The sequence below is a fragment of the Meles meles genome, chromosome 1, assembly GCF_922984935.1.
Source record: "Meles meles chromosome 1, mMelMel3.1 paternal haplotype, whole genome shotgun sequence".
NCBI lineage: Eukaryota > Metazoa > Chordata > Mammalia > Carnivora > Mustelidae > Meles > Meles meles.
The window spans coordinates 114,390,541-114,403,391 of NC_060066.1; the positions used below are offsets into that span (position 1 = coordinate 114,390,541).

General features: G+C 36.8%; 1 protein-coding gene across 1 annotated transcript in view; it reads left to right on the forward strand.

Annotated features, from left to right (window-relative positions):
* SPAG17 (sperm associated antigen 17) overlaps positions 1–12,851 on the forward strand; it is a 234,388-nt gene that overhangs the window by 150,737 nt on the left and 70,800 nt on the right. The window contains exons 25-26 of the mRNA XM_046019408.1: positions 10,282–10,457; positions 11,254–11,256. Coding sequence (XP_045875364.1) covers positions 10,282–10,457; positions 11,254–11,256 — 179 coding nt within the window. The remainder of the gene's footprint in view (positions 1–10,281; positions 10,458–11,253; positions 11,257–12,851) is intronic.

The following is a 12,851-nucleotide window of genomic DNA, read 5'->3' on the forward strand; positions in this document are numbered from 1 at the left end:
TATTCTTGATTTCATCCTTATTATGCAATTATTCCATTTTTTTTTTATTTATTTGACAGAGTAAGATCACAAGTAGGCAGAGAGGCAGGCAGAGAGAGAGGGGGAAGCAGTCTCCCTGTTGAGCAGAGAGCCTGATGTGGGACTCAATCCCACAACCCTGAGATCATGACCTGAGCCGAGGGCAGAGGCTTTAACACACTGAGCTACCCAGGCGCCCCGCAATTATTCCGTTTAAAACAAATGTTCCTAATTTCACATTTATAAGTACTGCATTTGAAAATGTTTATAATATGAAAGAAATAGAAAGGTTTCCAGTGTTCATGGTTAGAAGAATGACTGTTGATAAAATGTCTATACTATCTAAAGCAATCTACACACTTAACGCAATCCTTATCAAAATACCGAAAGCATTTTTCACACAGCTAGCACAAATAATCCTAAAATTTGTATGGAACCACAAAAGACTCCAAATAGCCAAAGCAATCTTGAAAAGGAAAGCAAAGCTGAGGGCATCACAATTCCGGACTTCAAGTTATATTACAAAGCTGTAGTCATCAAGACAGTATGGTGCTGGCACAAAAATAGACTCATATATCAGTGGAACAGAATAGAAATCCCAGAAATAGATTCACAACTATTCTTAGACAAAGCAGGAAAGACTATCCAATGGGAAAAAGACAATCTTTTCAATAAATGGTGCTGGGAAAACTGGACAGCAACATGCAAAAGAAGGAAATTCAACCTCTTTCTTATACCTTACACAAAAATAAATTCAAAATGAGTGAAATACCTAAATGTGAGACAGAATACTATCAAAATCCCAGAGAAGAACATAGGAATAAACATCTTCCATGTCAGCCATAGCAACTTCTTACTAAACATGTCTCCAGAGGAAATGGAAACAAAAGTAAAAATGAACTATTGGGACTTCAAGATAAAAAGTTTTTGCACCACAAAGGAAACAATCAACAAAACTAAAAGGCAACCAGCAGAGTGAGAGAGGATATTTGCAAATGATGCATCAAATAAAGGGCTAGTATCCAAAATCCATAAAGAATTTATCAAACTGAACACCCAAAAAACAAATAATCCAGTTAAGAAATGGGCAGAAGACATGAACAGACATTTTTCCAAAGAAAACATTCAGATAACTAACAGATACACTCAAAGATGCTCAACACCACTTACAATCAGAGAAAAACAAATCAAAACTATAAGGAGATGTCCCCTCACACCTGTCAAAATGGCTGAAATTAACAACAGAGGAAACAACAGATGTTGGCGAGGATGCAGAGATAGGGGAACCCTTTTACAATGTTGATGGGAATCCAAACTCGTGTAGCCACTCTGGAAAACAATATGGAGGTTCCCCAAAAAGTAGAATTACCCTCTGATCCAGCAGTATATTAGATATTTACCCAAAGAATATTAAACGACTAATTTGGGAAGATATATACAACCAACCAATATTGCAGCATTATTTACAATAGACAAATTATGGAAGTAGCTCAAGTGTCCATCAACAGATGAATGGATAAAGAAGATGTGATATAGATGTATTTGTGTGATATATATATAGATAGATAAATATTTTGATATATGTTTGTTTTAGATATATATATATTTGTTTTAAACAGAATAATTGCATAATAACATAAAACATAAAAGGAATGAAGTCTTATCATTTGCAACAACATGGAGCTGAGAGTATAATGCTAAGAGAAATAAATCTGTTGGAGAAAGACAAATACTATGATTTTACTCATATGTGGAATTTAAGGGGAAAATAAAAAAGAAAGAGGCAAACTATAAAACAGACATAACTAGAGAGAGGAAACAGAGGGTTGCTGGAGGGGATTGGCCAGGGGGTGGGCTAAATGGATGATAGGTATTAAGGAGGGCACTTGTGATGAGCAGTGGGTCTTACAGGTAATTGATGAATCAGTAAATTCTAATCCTGAAACTAATACTATATGTTAGCTAACTGAAATTTAAAACTTCAAACAAAAATAAGTAAATTAATAAATACTTGGAGAAATAAATTAAAGTCATCCAAATTGGCAAAGATAAGTAAAACTTTCCTATTTGCAGATGAGATGATACTGTACCCAGAAATCCCAAAAGACTCCACCAAAATACTGCAAAAATGATAAATGAATTCAGTAATGTCACAGGACACAAAAACAATGTAGAGAAATCTGTTGCATTTCTATTTACTAATTATGAAGCAGCAGAAAGAGAAATCAAGGAATCAGACCCATATACAGTTGCACCAAAACCCATAAGATACCTAGGAATGTGTATAGCAGCATCATCAACAATGGCCAAATTATAGAAATAGCCCAAATGCCCATCGACTAATGAATGGATAAAGAAGATGTGGAATATATAAACAATGGAATATTATTCTGCCATAAAGAAGAATGAAATCTTGCCATTTGCAACCACATGGATGGAGCTAGAGAGTATTATGCTAAGCAAAAGAAGTCAGGGAAAGAAAAATACCATATGATTTCACTCATATGTGGAATTTAAGAAACAAAACCAAAGATCATATGGGACTAAAAAGAGAAAGAAAAACTAAGAAACAGACTCTTAACTAAGGAGAACAAACTGATGGTTACCAGAGGGGAGGGGGGATGGTTAAACAGATGATGGGGATTAAGGAGTGTACTTGCCATGACGAGAACAGGATGATATATGGAATTGTTGAATCACTATATTTTACACCTGAAACTAATATAACACTGCATGTTAACTAACCAGAATTAAAATACTTAAAAAAAGAAAATGTTTATAGTGTGAATAAAAAGTAATGTTTTCTTTCTTGTATATTAAAAAATGGAAGGCATGAGTGTTTACAAAAAATATAAATTCCTTAGGAGACCCATAATATTGATATTTAAGAACCTTTATCTGCTAGTGAATGAAAAAAAATTCCAATCCAATTCTCCCCTTAATCGGGTATATAGCTTTTCCAGAGATTATTCATCTTTTTTTAAGATTTTATTAATTTATTTGACAGACAGAGAGGGAGGGATCACAAGCAGGGGGAACTGCAGAGGGAGTAGGAAAAGCAGGCTCCCCACTGAGCAGGAAGCCCTACACGAGGCTTGATCCCAGGACCCTGAGATCATGACCTGAGCTGAAGGCAGACCCTTAACCCATTGAGCCACTCAGGCACCCACAGAGCTTATTCATCTTGAGTGAAAGTTTATACACATTGATTAATAAATCCCCATTTCCTTCTCCCACAGGCTATGGCAACCACTGTTTTACTCTTTTTATTAACATTATTTTTTTTTAATTTAATTCATTACCATATGATGTATTATTGGCTTCAGAGGTACAGGTCTGTGATTCTTCAGTCTTATATAATACCCAGTGCTCATTACATCACATATCTTCCTCGATGTCCATCACTCAGTTACCCCAATCCACAAACCTCCCCTCCTGCAACCCTCAGTTTGTTTCCTATGATTAAGAGTCTCTTGTGGTTTGTCTTCCTCTCTGGTTTTGACTTATTTTTTCCTCTTTCCCTATGATACTCTGTTTTGTTTCTTAAATTCCACAGATCAGTGAGATCATATGATAATTGTCTTTTTCTGATTGACTTATTTTGCTTAGTATAACGCCATCTAGTTCCATCCATGTCATTGCAAATAGCAAGATTCCATTTTTTGATGGTTGAATAATATTCCATTGTGTATATATACACCACATCTTCTTTATCCATTCATCGGGTTATGGACATCTGTGCTCTTTCTATAGTTTGGCTATTGTGGACATTGCTTCTACAAACCTTGTGGTCAGGTTCACCTTTGGATCACTACATTTGTATCTTTGGGGTAAATACCTAATGGTGCAATTACTGGGTTGTAGGGTAGCTTTACTTTCAAATTTTTGAAACTGTTTTCCAGAATGGCTGCACCAGCTTGCATTCCCACTAACAGTGTGAGACAGTTCCCCTTTCTCTCTGTCTCTTGCCAACATCTATCCATTCCCGACTTGTTAATTTTAGCCATTCTGACTGGTGTGGTTTTGACTACTGACTGTGGTTTTGATTTGCATTTCCCTGGTGCCAAATGATGCTGAGCATTTTTCATGTGCCTGGTGGCCATTTGGATGTCTTTTTTGGAGAAATGTCTCTTCATGTTTTCAGCCCATTTCTTGATCGGATTATTTGTTCTTTGGGTGTTGAATTTGATAAATTCTTTATAGATTTTGCATACTAGCCCTTTATCTGATATGTCATTTGCAAATATCTTCTCTCAATCTGTCAGTTGCCCTTTAGTTTTGTTGACTGTTTCCTTTTCTATGCAAAAGCTTTTTATCTTGGTGAAGTCACAATAGTTCCTTTTTGCTTTTGTTTCCCCTGCATTTGGAGAAGTTTGTAGCAAGAAATTGCTGTGGCCAAGGTCAAAGAGGTTGCTGCCGGTGTTCTCCTCTAAGATGTTCTCCATCTAAGATTGGATTCCTGTCTCACATTTAGGTCGTTTGTTCATTTTGAGTCTATTTTTGTGTATGGTGTAAGACAATCGTCCAGTTTCATTCTTCTGAGTGTGGCTGTTCAATTTTCCCAACGCCATTTGTTAAAGAGGCTGTCTTTTTTCCCACTGGATATTCTTTCCTGCTTTGATGAAGTTTAGTTGACTATAGATTTGAGGGTCCATTTCTGGGTTCTCTATTCTGTTCCATTGATCTGTGTGTCTGTTTTTGTACCAGTGTCATATTATCTGGATGATTACATTGACTGTGTAAATTGCTTTGCATAGCATAGACATTTTAACAATATTTGTTCTTCCAATCCATGAGCATGAAACATTTCCCATTTCTTTGTGTCTTACTCAATTTCTTTCATGAGTGTTCTATAGCTTTTTTTTTTATTGTGTTAGTCACCATACACTACTTCATTAGTTTTTGATGTAGTGTTCCATGATTCATTATTTGTGTATAATATCATCCCTCCCCCCCACCCCCGCCACAAAAGCCTCAGGTTTTTTCTCCAAGTCCATAGTGTCTCATGGTTCATCTTCCCCTCTGATTCCCCTGCTTCAGTTTTACCTTCTTTCTCTTAATGTCCTCCATGCCATTCCCTATGTTCTTCACATGAGTGAAACCATATGATAATTGTTTTTCTCTGCCTGACTTATTTCACTTAGCATAATCCCCTCCAGTTCCATCCATGTCAGTGCAAATGGCGGGTATTCATCCTTTCTGATGGCTGAATAATATTCCATCGTATATATGAACCACAGTTTCTTTATCTATTCATCTGTCAAAGAGCATATCCGCTCCCTCTACAGTTTGGCTATTGTGAATATCACTGCTATGAGCATTGTGGTGCATGTGCCCCTTCTTTTCACTACATCTGTATCTTTGGGGTGAATACCCAGTAGTGCAATTACTGGGTCATAAGGTAGCTCTATTTTCAACTTTTTGAGGAACCTCCATACTGTTTTCCAAAGTGGCTGTACCAACTTGCATTCCCACCAACAGTGTAAGAGAGTTCCCCTTTCTCCACATGCTCTCCAACATTTGTTGTTTCCTGCCTTGTTAACTTTTGCCATTCTAACTGTTGAAAGTGGTATCTCAGTGTGGTTTTTATTTGAATTTCCCTGATGGCTAATGATGTTGAACATTTTTCATGTGTCTGTTAGCCATTTGTATGTCTTCTTTGGAGAAGTGTCTGTTTATGCCTTCTGCCCATTTTTTTACTTGATTATTTGTTTTTTGCATGTTGAGTTTCAGAAGTTCTTATTAGATCTTGCATACCAGTTCTTTATCTTTAATGTCATTTGAAAATATTTTCTCCCATTCTGTGGGTTGCCTCTAGTTTTATTGACTATTTCCTTTGCTGTGCAGAAACTTTTTAGCTCAGTGAGGTCTCAAAAGTTCATTTTTGCTTTTGTTTCCCTTGCCTTTGGAGAGGTGTTAGGAAAGAAGTTGCTGTGGCCAATGTTGAGGAGGTTACTGCCTGTGTTCTCCTCTAGGATTTTGATGGATTCCTGTCTCACATTGAGGTCTTTCATCCATTATGAGTTTTCTGAATACAGATCATTTGCCTCTTTGGTTACTTTCATTCCTAGGTATCTTATGGTTTTTGGTGCAATTATAAATGGGATCAGCTCCTTAATTTGTCTTTCTTTTGTCTCATTGTTAATGTATAGAATTATAACTGATTTGTGTGCATTGATTTTATATTCTGACACTTTGCTGAATTTCTATATGGGTTCTAGCAATTTTGGGTTAGAGTCTTTTGGGTTTTCTACATAGAGTATCATGTCATCTGCAAAGAGTGAGAGTTTGACTTCTTCTTTGCTGATTCCGATGCCTTTTATTTATTTTTGTTGTCTGACTGCTGAGGCTAGGACTTCTAGTGGTTTGTTGAACAGTAATGGAGAAAGAGGACATCCCTGCTGTGTTCCTGACCTTAGGAAAAAAGCTCTCAGTTTTACCTATTGAGGGTGATATTTGCTGTGGTATTTTTCATAGATGGCTTTTATGATATTGAGGTATGTTCCTTCTATTCCTACCCTGTGACAAGTTTTAAGCAAGAAAGAATGTTGTACTTTGTCAAATGGTTTCTCTGCATCTATTGAGAGCATCATATGGTCTTGACCTATCTTTTATTCATGTAGTGTGTCACACCGATTGCTTTGCAGATGTTGAACCACCTTTGTAGCCCAGGAATAAATCCCACTTGCTCGTGATGACTAATCCTTTTAATGTACTGTTGGATCCTATTGGCTAGTGTCTTGGTGAGAATTTTGGCATCCATGTTCATCAGGGATATTGGTCTGTAATTCTCCTTTTTTCGTGGGGTCTCTGTCTGGTTTGGGGATCAAGGTAATGCTGGCCTCAGAGAACAAGTTTGAAAGTGTTCCTCTCATTTCCAGTTTTTGAAAGAGCTTCAGAAGAATAGGTATTAATTCTTCTTTTAAATGTTTGGTAGAATTCACCATGGAAGCTTTCCAGCCTTGCATTCATGTTTGCTGGGAGATTTTTGATTACTGCTTCAATTTCCTTGCTGGTTCTGGGTCTGTTTAGGTTTTCTGTTTCTTCCTGTTTCAGTTTTGGTAGTTTCTACGTCTCTAGGAGTACATCCATTTCTTTCAGATTGCCTAATTTGTTGGTATATAATGGCTCATAATATGTTGTCATAATTATTTGTATTTCTGTGGTGTTGGTTGTGATCTCTACTCTTTCATACATGATTTTATTAATTTTGGTCCTTTCTCTTTTCTTTTTGGTAAGTCTGACCAGGGTTTTATCTGTCTTATCCATTCTTTCAAAGAACTGTCTCCTAGTTTTGTTGATCCGTTCCTCTGTTCCTTTGATTTCTATTTCATTGATTTCTGCTCTGATCCTTATTATGTCTTTTCTCCTACTTTATTTGCTATTCTTTCTCCAGCTCCTTTAGATGTTTGTTTAGGTTAGGTTGTGTATTTGAAATCTTTTTTTTAAAGATTTTATTTATTTATTTGACACAGAGACAGAGATCACAAGTAGGCAGAGAGGCAGGCAGAGAGAGAGGGGGAAGCAGGCTCCCTGCTGAGCAGAGAGCTTGATATGGGGCTTGATCCCAGGACCCTGAGATCATGACCTGAGCTGAAGGCAGAGCTTAACCCACTGAGCCACCCAGGTGCCCCTTGAGATCTTTTTTATTTCTTGGGAAAGACTTATAGTGCTATGTACTTCCCTCTTAGGACTGTCTTTGCTGCATATCAAAGATTTTGATCAGTTGTGTTTTCATTTTCATTTGTTTTCATAATCTTTTAAATTCTTCTTTAATTTCCTGTTGACCCATTCATTCTTTAGTAGGATGCTGTTTAACCTCCAAGTATTTGAGTAACTTTTGTGTTAGATGTCCTTCTTCTAGGTTCCCATGGAGCACTGTATTTACACTATCACAGACTTAACACATGACATTGTACCTGAGGGTTTTTTTCATTTGATCTACCCATTGCAAGTTCCTTGTAGTCTTCATCATTGGTTATCCAATTCATAGTACATGGTGGTAGGTACTCCATAAATTTTTACTGAATGAGTAGATGGATGGGGATGAGAGGGAGGAGTTTCCAGCTGCCTATAACTGGATGCCATTCACTTGTTTATATACTGTACTTCCTATGGGTGAGGAATCTTGCTGGCACTGAGCCACAATGATGAATAAAACCATGGCACATCTATTCAAAAAACTCATTGTCCAGGGGCACCTGGATGGCTCAGTCATTTGAGCACCTGACCCTTGATTTCACCTCAGGTCATGATCTCAGAGTTGTGAAATCAAGCTCCACATTGGGCTACACACTCAGTGGGGAGTCTGCTTGGGATTCTTTCTCTCCCTCTTCCTCTGCCTCTTCTCCCCTTCCTCTGCCTCTTCTCCCCTCCCTCTTTTTTCCTATCTCTCTCTCAAGTAAATAAATACTTTTTTAAAAACTCATTGTCTAATGGGAAAAGAATAAATAAATAACTGCTGAATTGCTAGAAATTATATATAAACATAGCACTGGGAACAGCTAGAAAATACTTCAGAGAGAAAGTATAGTATCTGAGGTGGGATTTTAGAGATGAAGGGTAACTATCCAGACAAAGCAACAAGGAAAGGGAATTCTTGACATTAAGAACCATTGTGTATAAGCATACAATTGTGTAAAAACATAGCATCTTTACAGAAAGGGGAAAAGTTGAGTGTGGATGGAGTGGTGGAATGTCAGTACTCAATGCCCCATAAGATCAATGATTATCAAAGGTGTTTAAATAAAGGATGAGAAGTGATACAATTGGATTTCATATTAGAAATATAATTTTATGATAGTTTGGAAAGTACACTGAACTGGCAGTATTGGAGGTCCCATACCAGTTTGGGAACTTGTTGCAGAAAATCAAGTAAAAGATCAATGAGAATATGAGGTAAGTTAGGAACAGGTAGGAGAGGCATCATTCAAGAGAAATTTCTGATGGCTTGTTGACTGGTTGGATGTATGAGGTCAGTCAAAAAGAGAAAATGCAAATACCTCACTGTCCAACTTGGGAAATGAGATGCTTGATTGTTCATTAAATGAGATTAAGTACATAGGAGGCTTTCCTTTCCTAGAAGAAGAGAGACTTACTAAGTTTGAAATGTCTCCAGTACCACAACCAGGGAGAGATATAGAAAGGCAGTTGGACATACTAATCTGATGCTGAGAAGAAAGGTCATGCCTTGTAATGTAAATTTTGGAGTCATCAGCATGCAAATGAGAGTTAGAACCCCAGTAGTGAGTGAATACTCAGATCTACTATACATAATACAGGTGTTCAATTTGGGCTGTATCACAATCATGTGTGATTTTTCATAAATATAAATGCCTGTGCCTCATCCCTAGAGAGTGTGATTCAGTGGATCAAGATGGGGGCATGAGCTTTTTATAAAAAATTCAATGAGTAATCATTATGAGCAGCCAGAGTTGAGAACATCCATTGTAAGCATAAAGGGAAAAACCCCTGGGATCTAATGACATTTAAAGATTCACAAAAGAGGAAGAACTAGTAAAGGCAACAGAAAAAAATTGTTCAGAGAAGGCAGAGAAAATACAGGGAGAGTATTATCCTGGAACCCAGAAGAGAATAGAATTCCTTTAAGCCACCAGTGATGCTCAGAAGATTGTAACAAAATTCCTTCAGAGATCAACTTGCTTTTGAGAATTCTGGCAATACTTTTAGACCCAGAATAAAATTAATCTTTTACAACTTCTAAAACTTCTTTTTATCAACTCAACTAGAAAAAACTATTTTCTGAATTTCTTTTTTTGTATCCCTTATTATTTCCCTATTTAATATGTCCTTGTATTAAAGCTATTTGATTATAATTATTATTAGAATATTTTGGTTTCATAAGGTCTTTTATATATATTTTGTTACTACTGCCCACTGTTCCAAACATGTTGCATATAGGAACCTTTCAAAAAATATTTCTCAAACAGATGGTTGTTGCACTATCTTTAGGAGTTCATAATCTAGATGGGAAGGCAAGAACATGTGAAATAATGACTCAATCAAATATATCAAAATATTAAGTACCTCAGATTTTTTAACTATAATTCTCATTTTTAAATCAACTATATTACCCCTGAAATCTATCGGACTGAAAAATCATTTTCAGCAAGGTAAAAATTGTTGCCAGCTGGTATAAATGCATGGCAACATGTTTGCCATGCAAACTTTTATATATTTATTTAACAAATATATAAAATATGAATTCCAATTTACTTGTTTTCTCCTTTTTTCCTGTTATAGAGGATAAAGATCCTAATTTGGAAACAATGTTGAGTATCCCATCAGCACTTACTACAACAGTAGTTCCTGTTATAGTGACTGTTCCTCAAAGCAAAGTGAAAGGAAAAACAAAAGGCAAAGAAAAACCTAAAGAATCTCTTAAAGAAGAGGAACACCCAAAAGAAGAAGAGAAAAAGGTGCATGGACTTGCCATTGATTCCTAAACCCTACTTCTACCTCAGTTTTAACTTTTTTTTTTTTAAAGATTTTATTTATTTATTTGACAGAGAGAGAGATCACAAGTAGGCAGAGAGGCAGGCAGAGAGAGAGGAGGAAGCAGGCTCCTTGCGGAGCAGAGAGCCCGATGCGGGGCTCGATCCCAGGACCCCGAGACCATGACCTGAGCCGAAGGCAGCGGCTTAATCCACTGAGCCACCCAGGCGCCCCCAGTTTTAACTTTTTTAAAATCATGAGTTACGGGGTGCCTGGGTGGCTCAGTGGGTTAAAGCCTCTGCCTTTTGCTCAGGTCATGATCCCAGGGTCCTGGGATCGAGCCCCCCATCCGGCTCTCTGCTTGGCAGGGAGCCTGCTTCCTCCTCTCTCTCTGCCTGCCTCTCTCCCTACTTGTGATCTCTATCTGTCAAATAAATAAATAAAATCTTTAAAAAAAAAAAGATAAAATCATGAGTTACACCAACAGTATCATTTCAGTACATGTATATTATTGTGCAGATGAATTAACATTCCTTGAAGTTTCAATTTTGAATGAAAAAAAGAATTTGTACACAGGAGTTGGATCCCTACACCAGGAGACATATTGTCATGTACAAACTGACTTGGGTCTTCCATTCTAAACTCAGAATGAAGAGCTCACCCTTTTTTCCACTCTGGTTCTTTGCTTTTGGTTGGTTCTGTTCCTACCATTCTCTAAATGCTTTCTTTAGTTTTGATAGATAAGCAACAATTGGAAGAAGAACATTTCTAATTAAATAGGAAGTACTTGGCCTTAGATACTGATGTGTGACAGGACTTCTGGCTAAAGAGCAGTTCACCCTCTACTTCCAATACCACCAAATGCAGACACACACAGAGGTTTGATTCCAAATATGTTCCTAATACCAGAATACAGATCAAAAGAATACAGACAAGAAGGAAATCACTAATGAAATCTTGAAAATTTGCTAGGTGAGCTGTACAGTTTGTACATTGTACAAATTCTCAACTTACTAGAAGAAAAAAATATTAAAAAGTGACCAGAGCTATTGATATCAGAACTTGGCCCTTTAAAAGTTATGGTGTTTGTACATTACTTAACCTCTGCACCATATTTATTTAGCTATACTAGATGACTTTTCTCAATCCAGGATACTTGACCCTTATTAAGTAAAAATTTTACAGTGTTGAGCAGAATAGCCCTAGATAATTCATTAATTTACTGAAAGCAATCTGACAACAAACAAATCAGTTCTCCCATAATTTTTAATAAGTGACAATAATAGAAGGGTGGGAGATAATTACTGGTTTTTTTGGTGTAATGATAAATTTGTCATGGCAGGTTCATGTCTTTGAACATTATTGTTAATTTTACAGAACTTCATAAGTTTTTCCTCTTAATTTTGCTTTGTGTTTAATACTTTTAATGATTTTATTTAATTATTAATTTGAGATAGAGCAAGAGTGAGAAAGAAAGAGAGAGAGCACAAGCAGGGGCAGTAAGAGGCAGAGGGAGAAGCAGACTCTCCACTCAGCAGGAAGACCAAAATGGGGCTCAATCCCAGGACCCAGGATCATAACCTGAGCTGAAGGCAGACACTTTACTGACTGAGCCACTCAGTGCCCCTTACTTTGTGTTTTTAATTGACTTTTGGCTAACTATTCCAAATTTATTATTTGTTAGTAACAAAGGTAGAACAAACTAAGTGATGCATAGCACAAGACTAGTTAAAATAAACTACAGGTGCAGCAACAGGGTATCAGTTGGGATGATTTTAGAGGCTAACAAAAGAGAGCCAACTGGAAAGCTGAAATGATTATCATGAGGGGTTGGTTGGAAGTAACTCAATAACTTTTATTCTAGGGTCCAAGTAACCAAACAAGGGACTCAGCGTAGTTAGCATAAAATGAACTAGGATTTTTGAAGTAGACACACCCAAACTTTGTTAGTTTATAAATAATCTTTTTATGTCTTTTTAAATTGTTTTTACTTACTACAAAAGTAATGCATGCTTATTAGAGAAAAATAATGACACATTTCCTAATAGCATAACATCTTTAACATCCAAACTTTAAAAGGTATACCAAGTCGGTAGAGGGCACATAGGTCAGCCCTTAACCCCACACTTGCGTACAGAGGCATCTTTCAAGGCCTACTTTAAGCCCCAACTCCTCCATGATCCTTTCCTAATTATTCTAATTAATTTTGATGTCTTCGTTTGTGGGAGGAGAGATACGCTAACAGTTTGGTACTATAATTTAATTGCTTCACAGGTCCGTGTGCCATTCTATGAACAGAATATAAATTACACAAAAGTACAGACTCATGCATCTTTACAGGCTCAATTGCAGGGCCCACCAGTCCTGGGCAAGTCATA